This window comes from Genypterus blacodes, unplaced genomic scaffold, assembly GCF_046128005.1.
Source record: "Genypterus blacodes isolate CSIRO-AG114 ecotype Tasmania unplaced genomic scaffold, CSIRO-AGI_Gbla_v1 ptg000195l_1, whole genome shotgun sequence".
Taxonomy (NCBI): Eukaryota; Metazoa; Chordata; class Actinopteri; order Ophidiiformes; family Ophidiidae; genus Genypterus; species Genypterus blacodes.
The window spans coordinates 911,456-930,397 of NW_027466995.1; the positions used below are offsets into that span (position 1 = coordinate 911,456).

At 43.9% G+C, this 18,942-nt stretch overlaps 1 protein-coding gene across 1 annotated transcript; it reads right to left on the reverse strand.

The window, feature by feature from the left end:
- Positions 1 to 2,963: 2,963 nt before the first annotated feature.
- Positions 2,964 to 18,064, reverse strand: btaf1 (BTAF1 RNA polymerase II, B-TFIID transcription factor-associated). Its single transcript, XM_076169276.1, has 38 exons — positions 17,650 to 18,064; positions 16,525 to 16,648; positions 16,040 to 16,154; positions 15,614 to 15,757; positions 14,934 to 15,133; positions 14,372 to 14,505; positions 14,094 to 14,223; positions 13,915 to 13,983; positions 13,665 to 13,754; positions 13,490 to 13,585; positions 13,152 to 13,328; positions 12,895 to 13,035; positions 12,638 to 12,762; positions 12,050 to 12,170; positions 11,845 to 11,949; positions 11,549 to 11,695; positions 11,297 to 11,439; positions 10,899 to 11,073; positions 10,592 to 10,795; positions 9,948 to 10,365; positions 9,639 to 9,823; positions 9,389 to 9,545; positions 9,105 to 9,214; positions 8,712 to 8,913; positions 8,393 to 8,541; positions 8,007 to 8,159; positions 7,230 to 7,351; positions 6,595 to 6,762; positions 6,437 to 6,514; positions 6,229 to 6,358; positions 5,971 to 6,112; positions 5,716 to 5,846; positions 5,456 to 5,578; positions 5,122 to 5,274; positions 4,650 to 4,861; positions 4,396 to 4,555; positions 4,125 to 4,295; positions 2,964 to 4,038 (listed from the first exon to the last, which is right to left on the reverse strand). The coding sequence occupies exons 1-38, from the start codon at positions 17,661 to 17,663 to the stop codon at positions 3,889 to 3,891; spliced, it is 5,568 nt and encodes a 1,855-aa protein (XP_076025391.1). The 5' UTR covers positions 17,664 to 18,064; the 3' UTR covers positions 2,964 to 3,888.
- Between the last annotated feature and the right edge of the window lie 878 nt (positions 18,065 to 18,942).

The window sequence follows — 18,942 nt, forward strand, 5'->3', positions numbered from 1 at the left end:
ATGTAGCCTTTGTACTGAGAAAAATTTTCATTATTTTTAGAAAGTTTTGCTAAAAAAGAAAAGAATTTAAACATATTTACATATTTTCGTTTTTATTTCGTATTTTTTTCTTTTTCAGACTTATTTCTCAACCATTAATAGTTATTTCTGGGGGAGACTTTCATATCTGGTCAATGTCATTAATATTATTTTGTATTTTTACTTGGAATAAATTAATTTTATGATGCTAATTCTTTTTAAAAAGTTTATTTTTTTCCTTTTGTTGTTCACCTTTTTCATTTTTGAAGCCGAAAAAAAAAGAAGAAGAAAAAAACCTTTGTAATATTGTTACTAAAGTGTCTCGATTCTTGAAATTGCTTTATGTGTTCACTCGCTGATGTTGCTTTACATTAGTGTGAAAATGATTCACGTAGAGGGGAGGAGAAGAAGAAGAAGGAGAAAAAAATAATATACACACAACTGCAGAGAGGTGGTCGGTGATGTTCAGTGATCGGCAATGTAAACAAATAAACGGGCAATAAAATGAAATGGCAGAATGGAGCATAAAGGCGGTTATGTTGTGATGTAATTGCGGAATCTGGTTAGTCCCTTTTTCACATCGCTTCTGCTACTGCAAATACTACAACTAACAGTAAGTCATCGTCACTTTGTGTAGTCGAGCATTGTATACGACACAAGTTCAGCTATATGAAACACTCGACATCTCCTCTCAACAATTACAACAACAACGACAACAATCCAGTTACTTCACATGTTCTGTCTTTACGCAATCAAGTTTGGACAAATGTGCACCAGTGTGATTGTATTTAAGTATGAATGTAAACGTAGAGATGCACTGTGTAACGTTTGGATTTTGCAGAGCATGTGTGATTTGTATAATCCTGATTATCCAGAAGAGGAGACGTGTTTTCCTTTTGTTTGGGGGGGATTTCTTTTTTTCGTGTTACATCCGAATAACTGCGATGCACATGTGCGAATGTTAACCTCTGACCTTTTCTACCGACGTTATGCAGCAGTGCCCATGTCTTAAATCAGCGGTTCTCAAACTGTAGCACGTGTGCCACTGATGAATCGAAAACAATTCTGGGAAATTCTGTGGCAAAGATCTAACATCAAATGGGTTTCAATAGGAGTTTGACCCAATTTGCCCAATTCGCACTATATACTTCAATTCTACATGATGTCAGCTAGTTTTCAAGCTCAATTCCATTATAGCACACGTGCATGCATGAGGCGGTTTTGGTGGCTTTTGTTGCTGTAGATCAATAAGTTTGAGAACCACTGTCTTAAATCAATCCCACACTTTTCTATCACCCAGGGCTCAGTATTATATAAAGGAAAACGCCGAGTATTTATCCCCCAACCACCTTTTTTTTTTTTAAATATCTCTCTCCCTAACAATACAACAAGTGTATGTGAAAATGAATAAGACGACTCGAAAAGAAAAAAAAGAAAGAAAGAAAAGATGATTTGGATGATGGCAACCATTTTATATATTCCTCTCTATAGATATACGTATGTATTTCATGTAAACTAGACTTGGATAGTATTCTGTATATTCACTTCTGCTTCATGGGCGTTCTCTGGGTAGGTAAACACTGTAGGTCTTCGTCATTGTTGTGATCTCAAAAATAGAAAAAAAGAGATTGGTAATGTGCTTTGGTATTTTTGTTTTTCACAGACATCCCACTACTTTTTGAAATGTACCTTTTTTTTGTTTGATTTTTTTAAGACATCTGTGCTTTTATTTTCTAGGTTTCTATTCCTGACTTGAATACTGGCGAGGCTTTTCCGATTGTTGACTTGGACCTTTTTTGGTTGTCTGATCTTTAGCAGTATAACTGTGATCTGAAAACATGGAGCTCAACGCTGCTAATGCTTACTACTGCTTCAAAGTTTGTAGTTCCCACGTTCATTTTTCCCTTTTTCTGTACTAATAAGCAAATCTGATTAAACGTAGTTGTATGACGCTGTGAAACCTTGTTGTCTTTTGCATGGCCTCCCCTCAAACGCATGAAGGTCACTGTGATGCCACTTGTATGCATAAAACCTGGCGTCGGCCTCACGCACGCATCACACACACCAAACACTGACAATACTAACCTGCACTATGTATTGGAAAACTCAAGTCTTAAGATTGAGGGCTTCACAGTCCCCCATTTTGCCAGTTTAAAGCTAAATTCATATAATAAAGATGTATAAATGCCTGCATGGAAATGTAGTGCCCCTCTTCGTAGATCCTCGTTTCCAGCCTTAATCATCAATATGCAGCATATCAGGGTTGATCTCAGTCGTCATCAGTAAGATGTCTTGGAGGTTAAGTGCAATCAGAGTGCTTTACAACTTGTGGAAGTCACGTTCATGTACTTGAAAGCTACTCCCTCTACTCAGCCGTGTCCGCATCAGCACCAGGCTGCAGTGTGGGGACTGATAAAGCATCGTTCTACATTCGGTGTCTCGACTGTCCACTCCTGTTCAGAGAACGATTCTCCAGTTTGACACAGCAGCATCTCGTACTGAAACAATCTGTCGCCTCTGTCCAGGAGAGGAATCCTATTTGTAATCGTCCTGATCAGATTAATATCCGTCTTAGTTTTTGAGAAGTGGGGCAAAAATGTCACGTCATGATCATGCAAATGAGGCTTCAAGACCTCCAAGCTAGATTTGAACCCAGGACCTCTTACTGTGACATGACAGCATGTCTGTCACTATGTAGAAACATGATCCTGCTACCAGTGGAAGCAAACACAGGTTTTTAAAATCAAGAAAATCAGTTATCAGAAAACAAACATTTAGAATTTTCCAAATCTGTTGATTATACCTTTATATCCTTACCATAGAAAGCATTTAGCTTCTTCACAGACATCAGGTTCATCGTTATTTCTGAATGTACAACCACCCCATCTACTGGCCACAAACGCACACTGCATTCCAGGGAGAATAAAGGAGAAGCACACTTCAAAAAAAGGTCTGTAGAATTTATTACAATTCCACAATCATTAACAAAAAGCAGCAACTGCAGAAATATGTACACATCTATTCTTTAAAATACTTGTGACAAGTTTCAGGTACCAGTTTCAGCTTGGCCCCATAGTTTCAGTCTGCATTGCTGCTTCAGTGCACTGCATTTCTGGGTCAGTTTTACACTACACTTTGTTACTATGTGAACGTTCCTACAACAACGTCTCCTGTAAATGAACCCAAACGTTTGCCGTCCCGTGTCGAGTGTGAACCAGCAGCGTGGGGAGGATGGCGGTGGTGTCATCCTCTCACGGCCACTGTTTACTAAACTCTCCAAACAAGCTCACCCGGTCACCGGTCTGCTAGAAAACGCCAGACTTGACAAAAACAAGTCGGAGAAGTGTTGACGGTTGTGGTTTGTTATGGGAGTGCTTTAAGACTTCCGTGATGGGAGAAGTGCGGGGCGGGGCGGATAGGAGGAGACGATGCTAAGGCTAATGCTGTCTGAAGCACTTAACACTGTGTACTCTGGCAGGAGGGTGGCAGGCTGAGAAGTAGCCGCTGGCACCAAAACGGTAAAGGATAAACCACACATACACAAACTTTGTGTATGAGTCAGAGACCGCACCGATATCGCTCCGCGTCGTATCGGTGCAAACGGAGCGCTGGGCGTGTTTTGTCACAAACCTCGCAGCAAAATGATTCCCTCATATTCTGTTAAACAGGTCAGGAGTCCATCTTGCCAAGCAGTGACTTCGGTCTTATTGTGTCTGTGGTTTCATTTATTGCTTTGGGACACAATAATAAATGTAATGGAAATCTTGGTAGCTACGGTCCGAGTTGTGGAAGGGGCGGATAACAGCAGCTGTTTGAGTTATGGGTGGGGGGTCCCTGTAGGGGTCTAGGGGCCTACGGAGTCATTAAGTGCTACTGCAGTGAGTGCATAAAGTTGTCCAGGTTGTATTCTGTGTCGTACTGCTGCTGGTCCCATAAGTCTCCCAGGCCGTCCAGCACAGACTTCATGGAGGACTTTCCTGAGGTGGACGGCGACTGCTCACCCCTGTCGCCCTTGTCACCCTGAAACACAGGTTCAAACATGAGGATTATCCGGGTCTGAATGTGGAGGCCAGAGACGGTACAAGCTCAGGATTTGGAGGCCTCACCTTATCCAGCGTGAAGAGGTTGAGCAGCTGGTCCGTGCCCATGCTCTGTAAGCTGGCGTTCTCTTGGCTGATGATGGTGTTGGCGATGCTCATCTTGAACTTCTGCAGGCCCATGATCTTCTCCTCCAGCGTGCCTCGTGTGATCAGCCGGTACACGTTCACAACGCGTTTCTGCACAAAGAAAAGAACAGAAGCGTCAATGTCGACCATTTGTACTCTGGTTTCTTTCAAATCTTTGAATTCTGCTGGATGATTTTGACAGCGACCATACCTGTCCTATCCTATGGGCTCGATCCATCGCCTGTAAGTCCCTCATTGGGTTCCAGTCGTGTTCCACAAACACCACAGTGTCGGCGCCCGTGAGGTTGAGACCAAGGCCTCCGACATGAGTGGTGAGAAGCAGCACATCAATGGATGGGTCATTGTTAAACCTGATGAATACAGACAAAGGAACATAAGAGATTAAACTTTTGTGTAACACTTTTACTAATTTGAATTAAAGGTCTATTTAGTCAATCTGCCGACCTGGAAACGATGGAGTGGCGCAGGCCTGCTGGCACGCTGCCGTCCAGCCTCAGGTAAGTGACGGTGGGTAGTTTGGGCTTCAGCAGGTCGTGTTCCACAATGTCCAGCATGCTCTTCAGCTGGCAGAAGATCAGCACACGATGCTGGGCCACGACCGCCTCCGTACAGCCCTCAGACGCTCCACTGCCACCAAGACCACAGTCCAACAGCAACTGGACAACATGAAACACACCAGACGGTTACTACAGATTCAGATGGTGGATGGTTAGTCGGGTAGTTTAGTAGTTTTGAAAAGGAAAGGAAAATGGACGGATGAAGCACAATGCTCCACTGGCCTTCCTATATGCTACATTCTCCAAATCCAGCAACTACTGCAGAAAATCCACTGATCCCAAACGATTACAGATAAAATATTCCAAAAGCAGAACTTAGAGGTGCAGTGGACCTCGGAGCAGATCTCATAGCTGTGTACCTGTTTGAGAGCGGAGAGTTTGGGTGCGTGCTGGATGTCCCGCAGGTTTGAGTTTTGCACTGCCAACTGCTCAATGATGCGTTTGTACTCTGGATGCTGTGTGGTCAGCACCAGGCTGGGGTGGTTGCACAGCTTCCTCAGGTACTGCAGGGCCTGAAAGCACATCAACATGTAGGTGTGCATCACTGAATATTCATTAAAGAATGCATTTGTCCTTTTTAGTGTTTAATGATTCAGTGTCGGTAAGCAAACTCGCTGACAGCCCCAGGGTCAGATTGAACCACCTCACCTATAAACTGTAAATCTGGCATTTCAGAATAAAGGCCTCAAGTACCTGGAAGACGTGGCCTGTGGCCTTCAGCTTGGGCTTCTCCTCCTCTTCTGTAGAGGCCAGGGAGATGGTGTCCTCCACACTGGCCTTAGCTCGAGACTTGGCAAAGTCTTCATACAGCTGAACCTGCAGGTGACAGAGACAAGACAGCAGGTTATCACACTGACAATGGGACAAGTGGCATTGGTGGCTGTAGTACACAGAGCCACATTAGTTTCAACTCAGCATAGAAGCATATGGAAGGTTGGTAGAAGCCTCTGTACCTGTAAAGGACTCAAATTGCAGTAATAGTCCTGAATAATTTTAGGAGGAAGATCCTGGAGGACGTCCTCCTTCATCCTCCTCAGAAGGAACGGTAGCACCTGCCGATGTAGCGCCTCCATTGCCAGGACACCTAGAGGAAGGGATTGTGTTAATATCCTAGTCGGCTGCCTGTTATGATTGTCATTTAGAGATAGAAAATAGAACCAGTAATGTGTATCCATGACCCTGTAAGGACTGACGCAGCGTTGCCATACCTGCCTCCTGATCCCGGGAGGAACTTTTGGCATCGCGGCTTGCCAGGATGGGTTTGCCGTATCGAGCCGCAAACTGTCGCTCTGTTCCGAGGAAGCCGGGCATGAGAAAGTCAAACAGGGACCAGAGCTCCAGCACGTTGTTCTGGGGTGGGAGGAAGGAGAATCATGAAAGGGAAGGGAGATGACCTATAATACGTAGATACAAAGGACTACTGACAGCAGCTTTATGTATTCTGTGGGAGCTGAGGCGTCGCTGACCTGTATGGGTGTTCCTGACAAGATGATTCGGAAATTGGCTGCCAACTGCTTGATGGCTTTGGAGAGTTTGGTTTTGCCGTTCTTGATGACGTGACCCTCATCCAGGATACAGTAATTGAATTTTATATTTCTGTGTAATAAAAAAACAAAGCGAATAAGAGAGCATCTACTACCAAAACAAAGATGTGTGAACTTCAACGGTACTCACCTAAAAAAGTCGATGTCATTCCGTACGACATCATAAGAGGCGACTACGAGGTTGTGCTTTTTCACTTGATGTTGCAATCTGTGGGGGGAAAAGGTTTTAGGAACACTTTTAGGAACACTGTAAAACCTTTAGACGTACAGACCCGGACCCAGTCTTACCGCATTCGTTCAGTCGGCGGCCCTGTGTAGTGCAGCGGGTTGAGGTACTCTTTGGCACAGAACTTGCTCACTTCATCCACCCAGTGTCCGGTCAGGGTGGGAGGACAAACCACCAGGGAGGGCAGGGGGCTGGAGTCCGCTGCCTTGGTCTTGGCAAATTCCTGTGTCCTGAAAATAAACACAAAACTTACATTTTAGACACTTACAAATATACAGATTTTACAGATGATGGCAACAACGGTCTGAATGTTTACAGCAGAAGAAGATGCTCATTCTGATGTAAAATGGCCCTTTTATAGGATCAATATAATACAATTAAATTGAACCCAATGTAATAATAGAGAATTAGGATTGAAGTTCTACATGGCTGCATTAGACTGTAATGAGATGACTGCCCCATTGATTTCATTTAACCCAGTAGTAAAATGGCCCCATATTACACTGCACCAGTTTGTGTTGGACAAAGTACCAAGCTACTGTTAAACCTATCGCCATGGTTCCATCCCTTTCATTGTCCTACAACTGCTTAAATAGATTTCTACACAGATATAGATGTTCTACACTATAGATGGATGCACTTTGTTGGTCTAGTTGGTCAGTGAGGCAAACGGGAGGTTGTTATAGTAACGGTGTACCTGAGGTAGTGATCCCCTGCCAGGATGCAGATGGACTGCAGCGTCTTGCCGAGGCCCATGTCGTCACACAGGATCCCGTGCAGCTTGTATTTGTTGAGGAAGGACAGCCAGTTCACACCATCCTGTAAAAAAATGTTGGTATATTAAAGTTTTGGTTTCATGCGGTCATTTTCACAGGATTGACAGGTTGTATTTTTTTGTCATTTGAGATTTTCATGGGATGGCATGAAGAATTCCAATTCTTGAGGTAGAATCATTATCGTAGTGTTTTATAATGAACAGGTTCAGATGATGGATAATTTATTACTGTTTGGTGGGTTGTGTGAGTAAAGGACAGACGGTGAGGACCTGCAGCTGTGTGTTGACTAAAAGCAACACAGGTAGTAACATTTTAATTGGATGGCTGCACATCTCCATTAGAGAGATGGATGGCGGTTGTAGAATAGCTGCCAGCAACCAACGGTACTAGAAAAGAACCAGGACAGCTTAGATTTAAAGCAGCGCAATGGATGTGGGGTCTGTTGGGAAATCAATTTGTTGTCGGCCTCCCTACGTTTTCTGCGTCGCTATCCTGCAGCAGTAAAAAAGGCAGGAACGCAATTTCTGATGCTGGAGGAGAAATGATGATGCGAGGTGAAGACGCAGCTGTGAAACAAATCGCTGACTTGTTCCTGAAGTTGTGTAAATGTTTAAGTTGCAGGGCGGGGCCATCTTTCATCTGCTCCTTGAGGAAGTACAGAGAGTCAGCGGACCCTGAAAGCATACGCACACACACACCTGCTGGTACTTTCTGAGCTCGGCCTTAATGGGTACGGGGATTTTGTAGTTCTCCAACTTTCTGCCATCTAACAACTGCTCCAAGAAGTGGCGTTCTCGGGCCTTCTGGCGAATCAGGTCAGCGGACATGGCTGGAGGGTCTGGGATACCTGCCTGGTAGACAAGAGGGGACATAGGATTAAGGAACAAGCATTCAGTATTCATATGTTAACATTCTATGTGTTCAAGTGATTGATACAAGGTTGTTGTGATTCATTAGTTGTCACAAATCCTCGGTATTGATTCGAGCAAATTAACTTGTACAATAACTGCTGGTTGAATACATTTTGCTGGAAACTCACAGCAGAAATGACATTTGCTTTTATACTTAAGTTTGTGTGTCTCACCTCTAAAGGCAGCAGACGGATGAGTGTAGCAAAACACTGCGTGGCCATGAAACGAATGCTGTCACTGGGGTCGCTCATGCGGCCCAACACTGGCACAACCAGCAGCACAATGTAGGGGACAATGTCCACATCCAGCTGCTCCATGACACCTGGGCAGATGTTGCGTCAAGGAGAGTCTCATCCAGTTATAAGACAGAGCCGACCACCCTTAATCCTAAATCAATATCCTGAACATTTACATTTAAAGTAGATGGCACAAACACATCAACTACACTAAAGCATTTATATTAAGGCCATTTGTGGCACACTGACAGGATACAGGCCAAGGCCTCGATGGAGCCCTCCTGTTTGGTGCAGTCATCGATGGCAGCTAAACAGGGCAGAACGCACTCGAGGAACTGGTTCATGGTCTCCAGCATGGCTATCTTACAGAGCACGCCCACACAGCGAGCTGCCATGTGACGTACTGCCGTGTATGGGTGCTGTAGGCAGGTGAACAGATGGGGTAGGTGCTCCAGTAGCTAGAGTGCACAGCAAAGTGAAGACAGGCGTTTAAGTCAGAATCGTTCACGACTTCACTTATGCTTCAAAAATGTTATTTAACACTTCCTTATCAACTCCAAGTACAAAGGCGTTATTTTCATAAAATGAGTGTAGCAAAAGAATTGTGTTAAAGCACAGTAGAGCCGTGTTGGTGTGTCAGGAATCTTACTACGGGTTTGAGCTCAGCAGCCATGGCTCCAGCCATGACCTCCAGCACTTGTAGAGAATTGACTAGTTCTTGGGCTGCAGTGTCCCCCTTCTCCAGATGACCCTGTCTGTCTACAGCAGGAAAGATGCACAATAATTCAATGACCACAGTAATAATAACTATATACAGCAACATTTTTAAAAGCTCATCATACATGCGCCAACTAACACTTGTTTGCCCTGATCTGGTAAACTAGCTGGTATTTAACAGTTTTCGTCAACAAGTCTTTAAACTGATCAACATACCAATGCATTGGTTTCCATCTACCACGGTCCTCAATGGTCCCACGGTGTTCTCCCATAGGTACGGTAGAGTCTTGGTGAGGTCTGGACCAAAGTGTCTGGCAACAGTTGTTAGGGAGAACTCCGCCCCTCGTCTCTGAATGAGAAATGGTTTCTTGCTCTAAAGGAACCAAGCAAAAAAAACAAATGCATCCAGTTGTCCACCCAAGAGCTGAAATTTAATAAAAAGTGTTTGTCATAAAAGCCTCTCTACCTCGTCGTTATCTGCACTGATGGTGCTGCCAGGAGGAAGCTCTGTTGAGGGGGTCTTTGGGTTTTTGGGGACGGGGCCCCTCTTACTGGTGATGGCAAAGGCTGCCCTTTGGTGACGGTACAGAGTGATGATGCCACGGGTTTTGCTGACCATGTGATGCATGGCATCTTTCTCCAATCCAATGGCTAGAGAGTTAAGTAATGAAACAGGAATGTAGTCACTAGCAGGCAATGCACATACAGTGTTTACACATCCATCTATACTGTATATCTCAAGCTCTTCTGCCGTTTTTATGTTGCAACTGCTTACCCTTAATTTCATGTGTAGGGGGTACAGGACAAGCGGAGGAAGGAGTGACTGTAGAGTCCACACAAGCTGAGGCACAGAGGTTTTTGATGATCTTGGGGTTGGGGCAAGGCGAGCGTACAGCACACTGTTGCAGAAGCTTGGCGACGAAGGAAGCCGCATATCCCTGAATTAGGGTGTTTTCCTCACGCTTTATGGAGTCCATCAGAGGCCGGACCAGCGGGTTGAGCTTGTCGGGAAGCTCTTGCAGGTTAATTACTGCACAGGCGTTGAACATATGGACACGGAGATGAAGCTGCTGCCATTCGGTGCTGGTCTCCATCACCGTTGCCTGAGCCTGCTGTCGTTTACTCTCCAGCGGCTGCCACTGTTTAGAATTCACATTCAGACCTGCTGTTGACTCTGCAAAGATGGTGGTTACCTGGTAAACAAACAGGAGGAGAATGTGAGTGATCTACATCTGGAATCTAAATGTGAAAGTCAACTGAGTAACATGCAATTACGAAGGCTGGTAGTTCAGGAAGAGAGGGAACAATATGGGTCAAAATAGGGGGCTTGATTTCTACCTTTTGGATTCCACTTATGCGATGATTACAGTGACTGCTTTTGGCTTGTATCAGATCATGTTTGTGTGTGGCTGAGCTTACCAGTTCATTGGCTTGCTCAATGGTGAAAACACTGCAATTCAGTCTGTCCTGGAGGTCTATCTGAACATCGGCCAGGGAGGCGATGAGCTGCTTGCACTCGTTTTGCATGCGTGTGAAGGGGATGGCAATCTCATCGTAGTACAACTGCTCTGACAGAATGGCCAAGAGCCTGGGGCGCAGCATGGATGACACCACTTGACAATCCTTGAGTCAGAGAGAGGGGAGAAATTAACTAGGGACTCGAAGCTCCATTTTTAACAGATGCCAAACTCTAGAATCAAATCAAACAGCTGTGGAAGCCGCTTACCTTCTGCAGTGTGGCCCACTCACAAAGCACCAGAGCCACCGCTATGCGCTGCAGTGCAGACTTGGAGTTGAGGTGGAAGAGCAGCAGCTGGCCCAAAGATTCGGCTGGTCGGATCTCCTGAGATGCAGCATTGAGCTGAGGGTCACAGATACACCGACACAAAGCGCCCAGCAATCTGGTTGGAAGAGATATAGACACAAAGGAGACTGTTGGGACAACTCAAAATAGAGGCAAACTGTTATCACTTGTGCAAACCTACACAATACAATGACTTCCCTTTTTCTTTTTCAAGAAAAGGGAAGACATGTAAACCTAAACGACAAAAGTATAAACCGAGACTCATGAAAGAACATGTATGTTGTCTTTTTTTAATGGTAGTACAAAACAAAGTGACTTACTTGGCAGACATGAGGCGAGCACGGATCACCACATAGTCCCTGGTCCCGGGGTCATCAGTCACCGTCTCCGCACCTGCTATGTAATCCTGGACGGCCTCCTTCACCTGAATGGTCCCTAGATGGGCCTTTGCGCCTGCTTTATCCTGTTGCATCAATCAAGCAACGGTATGAGTATCCAACATGACACCATCGACAAAAGATGGAGCGTGTTTGAAAAACTGAAACTCATTTAATAGGGGAAAACGGTACAACCTTGCGGGCCTTGACTTCGAGCAGCATGTTCACGTCTATGGGAATGTGTGAGGCTTGCATCATGAGACAGAGCCAGGCGCCCATCCATGGACAGCTAGCGGCTACCACATACTGCTGAGGGGCCTGAGCCAACAACTCCATCCAAACCTGCACATAGGGGACACATGTTAATAAAAATAAAAGAAGCTAAATCCAAAAGTGCTTGGCATGTCTTTTCATGATTAACTGGCAGAGGGGCTGCACTACTGAGAAAGAAAAAAAAAAAAAAAAAAAAGAAGTTTAGATCAACAACAAACCTTTCGAATCAGTTCAAGGATTTCCTCATTGCTCTCTAGTATGCAAGACTGGAAGATGTGCCGCAGCATGTCTTGTAGGATAGGGTTGATCCACAGTGCAAAGCTCTAATCAACAAAAGAATATCAGCCAATATTCAGAGCTGCAGAAATTAATAATTACCACCATTTTGCAAACTTTTACCAATTGCTCAATATCAAAATTTACCTCGTCAGATTTGGACAGCAGCGTGAAAAGTGTTTCCAGTGCAGCCCGCCTGACCGATGATATAGTGTGTCTCAAGAAGGGCCAAACCCGAGGGACCAGGACTGTTAGAGACTGCTCTATGCTAGAGAGGAGAAGAGATGACGGTTAACAGATATACACATTGGACAACAAATTCAATAGACCGTAAAGGGCATACAATTAGCCTTTGCTTAACCGCTAACGATATTCACTTAACTGTCACTTTACTGACGTCAGATGATTTAACTCAGCCTCAACTAGAGACAAAGAGCTAATCAATGACTTTAGCTGGAGAATCTTGGGCCTTTGAGGCACAGATTGACACATTTAAGTTGGTGGCTTTACAGGTCAGGAGTGAACAGGTGTCACAGTTCTGCTCCTGGAGTCAGAGATCATTAATACTTTGTGAAAGAGTACATTAAAGCTTTGTCTTCTGTCTCTCCCTCCGTCCTAGCACAAACTTACAGACTTAATGTTCTTACATGCAGTCCAACTGTGTGTCTGTATGCAAGGGAGCTTGCTCAAATGTGGGAGCAATCATGTTGTTATGCAAAATGGGTCCAAACTGACCTGCACTGGCGGACCTGAGGGTAGGTGAGCAGTGAGGAGAGCAGGGTCATGATGCTGTTGGTGGAGGCCGTGAGGTCATCCAGCTCCAAAAGAGCATCCCACAGCGTGTTCACTATGAAAGATACCTGCAAGATAAAGTTCATACTTGAATAAGAGTTGCAATGCAATATATATGTGACAGATTTCAACAAGGTATGAAAGTCGGTGAGAAAGCATTGTTTTTACTGATAAAAAGGCAGCACTCATCCCTCTCTGACCTTACTAGGCAGTAGCTGTACCAAGCCTTCTACCACAGGAATAAGGGAAGCGGCTGCTACAGCCCTGACATCATCATCTAGATCCTGGAGACCCACAGTGATGGCCGGCAGCACCCGGGGCAGCAGAACCGAGATCAAGTCCTGAGACAAAAACAGACAAACGCAGGAAGGTAAACTTTGATGCAAGGCAAGGTAAAAATGGACTCAACAGCAACTACTCATTTAAGAGCAGAACACATAACCCACTCAGTTGGTACCTGTCGAACAGCCAGGGCATACTTTATCCCCAGCAACCCCCCATGCCGGACCTCCCACTGGTCTTCCTTTAACAGCTTTAGCAGGACGTCCACCGTCATGGAAACGGCATTTTCAGTCATATGGCGAAGTGCCACACCGAGTGTTTGGGCACACGTCTCCCTGACAGGAGCCACCACCTGGCACAGGAGGAGATGGGGTGTTTAACATAGAAAGTGAGGCCACAGTTATTGTCATAGATCAGTGTTTTAATAATAGTGGGGTAGTATAAAGAGACTTTCAGTGTTCTCACAAAGCTTCATTATTTCTCCAGCAATAACTAAAGAAGTGAAGCACCCACCTCGTCAGAAACAAAATCCCCAAAGCGGTCTAGAGCGAAGACACAGAGCAGTCTGATGATGAGGTCCTCCAGCCACTCCTGATGCTGCCGCAACATCTTGTCGGGACATGAACTCAAATTAGTTTTGCAATTAATAAAAATAACTCACAAATGTTAAGCCACTATAAGGACGTACCTGCTCTGCAGTGTATCCCACCAGCTTTCCACCCTCAGATCCATGCGACTTGACGATTTCTCTAAGACCTGTGCCTGCACCGTGACGGATCTGTGCACAACATCATCATTTAACTGGGGCGGAACACACTATCCAACAACTATTTAAAACATAAATGTTGTTTTTCTCCCTCCGGAATAGCAATGTTGGCCTCAAAATCCAAGTATTGTTAAGATCTAAAAAAAGAGGAAACTAAATGCCATGGTTTTACCTCCCATGAAGGATTGAAGAGGTCATTGCAGAGCTCCTCACAGAAACTCTCCATGGGCCACTCTTGAATCTACAGACAAAGCAGCCAGACATCAGTGGGTCGTTCAGAACTTTTTTTTTTAACAAAACCAAATTAGACTGATGATGCCTTTTTTTTCGTTGTGGCGGTAGCTTCCTTACCTCCTCTAAAAGACTAGAGTTATCCGGAACGTTATCGATTAAGACCTTGTGCTCTGTCGCTGGTTGGTCAATGACTATGTTGGTGGTTTTCCTTCGCTTTTCTTCAGGTTCACCCTCAAAACTGTCATTACTAAAGGGAAGAAAGGTCACTGTGTCAGACCTCCCTTATGTTTTACTACACTTGTCAACAGTTAAAATCTGCCAGAGAGCCAAAAAATGCATGTTGAGGGCTAAAAACATAAAGGGCAAACATTTGTTATATTAAAAAAAAAAATTACCTCTTTTCATTGGGATCCGTGTCTCTGGATTTCTGTTTTGCCACCAACTTGGCAATCCTCTTAGCTTTATTCTTTTGCCGATTGCTCATGCCGGGACGAAATTCCGAGTCAATCAACTCGGCAGCCTGAAAGGGCTGAAAATAAAAACAGTGGAAATGATTGTGTGTGTTTCCAAATGGGAACACTTGTACCATTCAACTGTAAAATGGCAAGTGAGTCCCATTTGCGACCGGGCACTGGACAGCTCTGCACCATCAGCCACTTTGTTGGAGTATAACAAGTTCACCGGTTGCCTCCCTTTTTTTCAGTCAAGTCTAGTTCAAACATGTCAGGCCATAAATTCTGTGTCAGCATTTAACTGCTCCAGGAAGCAATGACAGCAAGCTCCAAAATGTAATTATGTCCAGGATGCTAGGATCAACCGAGACTCATACAAAGCAAAGCTACAGGAACTGGCCTAAAGTGAGCCAACTAATGAAATTGACCTCTTTTACCATATACAGTATCAACTTGTTCATGCTCAAAGTTCTCAATAATTAATACGCAGATGCTCAGGACCTACCATATAGTTGCGGCAGCTGGGTCCGACTGCTGCTTTGCTCCCGTGGGCTTTGGGCCCACTAACCTGGCAGGTGTAGTCCAAGTCCTCATCATTAAACAACTCCTCTGTATCCATGCCAATTGCAGCACCCATGTCCAGACCCAACTTCTTCTGGAGGAGCTTCCTCTGATGGGCCAGACGCTCCTTAGGGTCCATGTCACCTGAGAATAAATGACAGGAGGGGGACAATTTTCAAATAGGACAACACCTGTACCAGTAGACGGCCTTAAATAACACTGAAATAAGGTCACTAGACAGCAACAGCTGGGAGTCCGAAAACAACTCAAATGAAACCCAAAATAGAAGGAAAGGAAAGTCACTGTGTGGAAAACTCCCTTAACTGCAGCACTAAAACAAAAACATCTTTCTGTGCACACTGAGCCCTCCAAATATAATGTTTGCTTACGTCAAATGTCATGACAGAGTCCCTGAATTCTGCTTTTAGTCAAAGCTGGAATGCTGAAAGGTAAAGAATCCCCACGGCATCCCAGAGATTACATTCAAAAAACGGCGCTGTGTTAACCGTCTCATAAGGGAATAACTGAGGCTCCCCAACACTAGTATTTTACATAGGCAAATGGTTTGTAACTTCAATGTAATAATCAATGCAGCAGAAAGAATGGAAAGGAATGAGTACATACTGGTTTTGTCATCTTGCAGCTCAAACTCAGCCCCAGCAGATCCAAGCAGAGAGGCCCCATGTTTGAGGAGGCGGGAGATGTCAAAGTGGTAGAAAGTCAATCGGTCACCAGAGGGTTCCTCCGGAGATAATTCACCATCAAATTCTGAAGGAAAACAACACACATGTATCATAGCTATTCATTTCAAAAGCAGGTGTGAGTCTTTAACGATTTTAAACATTTTGTCCTAAATGCATACCCGTTTGAACAATGCACACGTACCACAAGACTACACATATCCTACTATGGATTATTAACTACACCTAAGGTAAACATTTGCCAGTGTGATCAAAGCCTTTTTAAATTTACACAATGATGATCAAGAGAACAAACAACACAAAGCTGCTGTGTATAATATGACATATGCATGCCTCAGCTCGACTTTACCTTCTTTTGGCTTGGGGGCAGGGTCCCATTTAGGAATATTTTTCACAATGGCTTCCACAGCTTGGCCTGCTGCTATACGAGTGTCCCAGTTGGGACTCCTTAGGTAGGTCAACACCTTGAAATTGACAGAGAATAGAGACATTATTTCATTAGATGGGAAGATTAAACCCGTCTGACCAACTGAGACCAGTCCACATTCATAGGAAGTAGATATTACCTATGCAAAAATGATACAGATTACACGCTGTGATACAAAGGAAACACTTCACCGGTAATATATTACACATTCGACTGCAAAGACAGATTGATAACTGGCATGAAATCAATCAAAAGCAAAACAGAAAACCCTGAATACATTTCATTCACTAATATACAAGAGAGGAAATGTTCTGTCTGCAATGTGATTTTATCTGTGCAGATGGGAGTTGATAAGATCTTGCAGAGGCTGGTGGACAAAATTTTTTTGACAGCGGCACCAGCGGTACCTTTGACAGGAGAGTGTTGAGTTCGTGTGGGTGGAGTTTGACCACTTCCCCTAGCTGCTGGGCTGCTGCCTTCCTGGTTACTGGGGTTGTTCCGGTGTCAAGCAGAATAAATAAGCGATCAAGCCTAAAGAGAGATGAGGAGAAGGGACACTTGAAATATAACATAATAATAATGGTTACACAGGAGTGCGCAAACATCTTTATCATTACATTGTGAGGGGCACAATATGAGGATAAACCTATTTAAATAAAAATGATGCGATCTTGTCAACATCCTTTCCATTAACTTTTAACCCAATAAACACAGTTTTTAAACGAAAACGTTCCAATTCTGTTACAATTTCATTACAGGGAAGTATCAGAAACATCCAGACAGAGCATATAAGTCATAACAATCATATGAATATCATCAGGATGTGTTAATGCACTGCACGAAGTTAAGCTTTTTAAGCATCTTGGAAAGCACTTAGGTCATTAGCAGTCTATTAATACAACATGGTGGCTTAGGGATGGATGGGGCGTGACCCCAGGTTCCGCTAAAACAGGTCCACTAGATAAACTACAGATTACTTCACTCTGCCGTTTAACGCCACGTGGAAAAGTCATAACAGATGACAAACGTGGAATTGCACTAACTGGCATTATACCGATCGTAGCATCACTAAAGGACCACAGACTTTTTACGTTTGACAATCTGGCGTAGTTGCATTAAATGTTGCCACTGGCTCCTCAGCCTTGCCTGCTTATCCTTGCTTCGATTGGCAATAATTCCAAACTTCCAAAGCTGACGTTAAACGGCCCAAGTTACTCACGCTAACAGGCTATCCTACCCTACAACTTAATAATACTTTGTGTGTTTTTGCTTTTAGAGCATCAACAGCAGCCCCGTAACATTAAAAATAGGACGTTTCGCATTTCTCCGGTGAACAACAGTCCAAGCGGAGTCATTCGTTGAGTTCAATAACTGCGCCAACCCAAGCGCCACGACTGATAACTATCTTATTGTTGCATTGTGTTAGCGAGCTGGCTAACATGTCAGCCGTCAGCCATGCTATTCTTTAACCAAACCAACGGTGAGCATTAGCATTAGCGGGTTAGCCGACAACACAAGCGTAGCAGCCTTACCTTGACATAGCCATTGTCAATGATTGTACAAATTCCACATTCAACAGGCAGCCGGAGATTTCAGACTTCGTCCACTTCGCCACTGACCGGTTCTAAGACTAAATAGAGTCATTAGCAGCTCAGGCTAAGCTAGCTGAGGCCCCGGTGTGCTTCTTCTTCTTCTGTCTGCCGAGTAGAGTTCACCAATTCATGGCTTCAAACTTGTCCCTCTTCCCTCTTCGGTATCTTCTCCCATGAAATGCCGCAGGGAACCACACGCATATCAACCTGTAGCTCCGGTTAGCCCTCAGAACTTCGCGTAGACAAGTACTTCAACCTAATTAGATGTAAAGAGTAATTTTGTTGCACGTTGTGAGCGACCCAGAAGACTGTTTTTATATGAGGAGCCATCTTGCATTTATTCCTTCGTCCATAGCAGGTGGAGGCTGATTGGCTGGGCACTTCTGGGGAGAGCCAATCAGAGTGCACGTTAAAAGAGGATACAAATGCAAAGGGATAGATAGACAGTGAAGGGGAGCGGTAGTTTCCTTTATGTATAGTTTGATTTAAAATACATAGTTCTTCCTCACGTCACTGTATTTTACTTATTGTATGTATATTAGTTATGTTGTCCTGTTGTGCGTAGCTGTGTCCTAAGCAGTGTAAAGTTGCCAATTAAGTAGGCAATTTTGAAACGCTGAGGCACAATTTCACTCATATAATTACTAAATACAATGTTATACCTATACACACGTTTGTAAATCTTTTGCTTTACAGAAAATAAACTTTTCAAGTACACAAGCAATAGAATAGTGAGCTGACCGTGGTACTGAACGGTCAAGGTTTGCCCATAATTTTGAAAGCTATGTCGTTTTTCAGCCTTTAAATGAATGATGTAAAAAGATGTGTTGATGGGCAACATGATGAATAAATAAGCATATTGCTGTAGTTTATGATGTCATTACTTCTATTATACTTCATCATATTAATTAGAATTATGTTCAGGCATCAATCAATAACATGCCTGGATATCATTTTGCATGGACACCCTGCAAATAAATTCTGTCCCATCTTGAGACGTCAATAAGACGACAAGGTCTCAAGCCTGGCTTTAAAACGTTGTTTTCAACAGTAATTCACCAAGTCCATGAGACTAGAGTTTGCTAATGTTAAACAAACACAAAGGAAATGGAAAGGAATGCACAATTGTATTAGTGACATTTGTTTTGCCCATCTCATAACATGTCATGGTCCTTTGATTGAATGACTTCATTAAAGGTTTTATTTCTTTTTTAGTAGCACATCAATGCAATC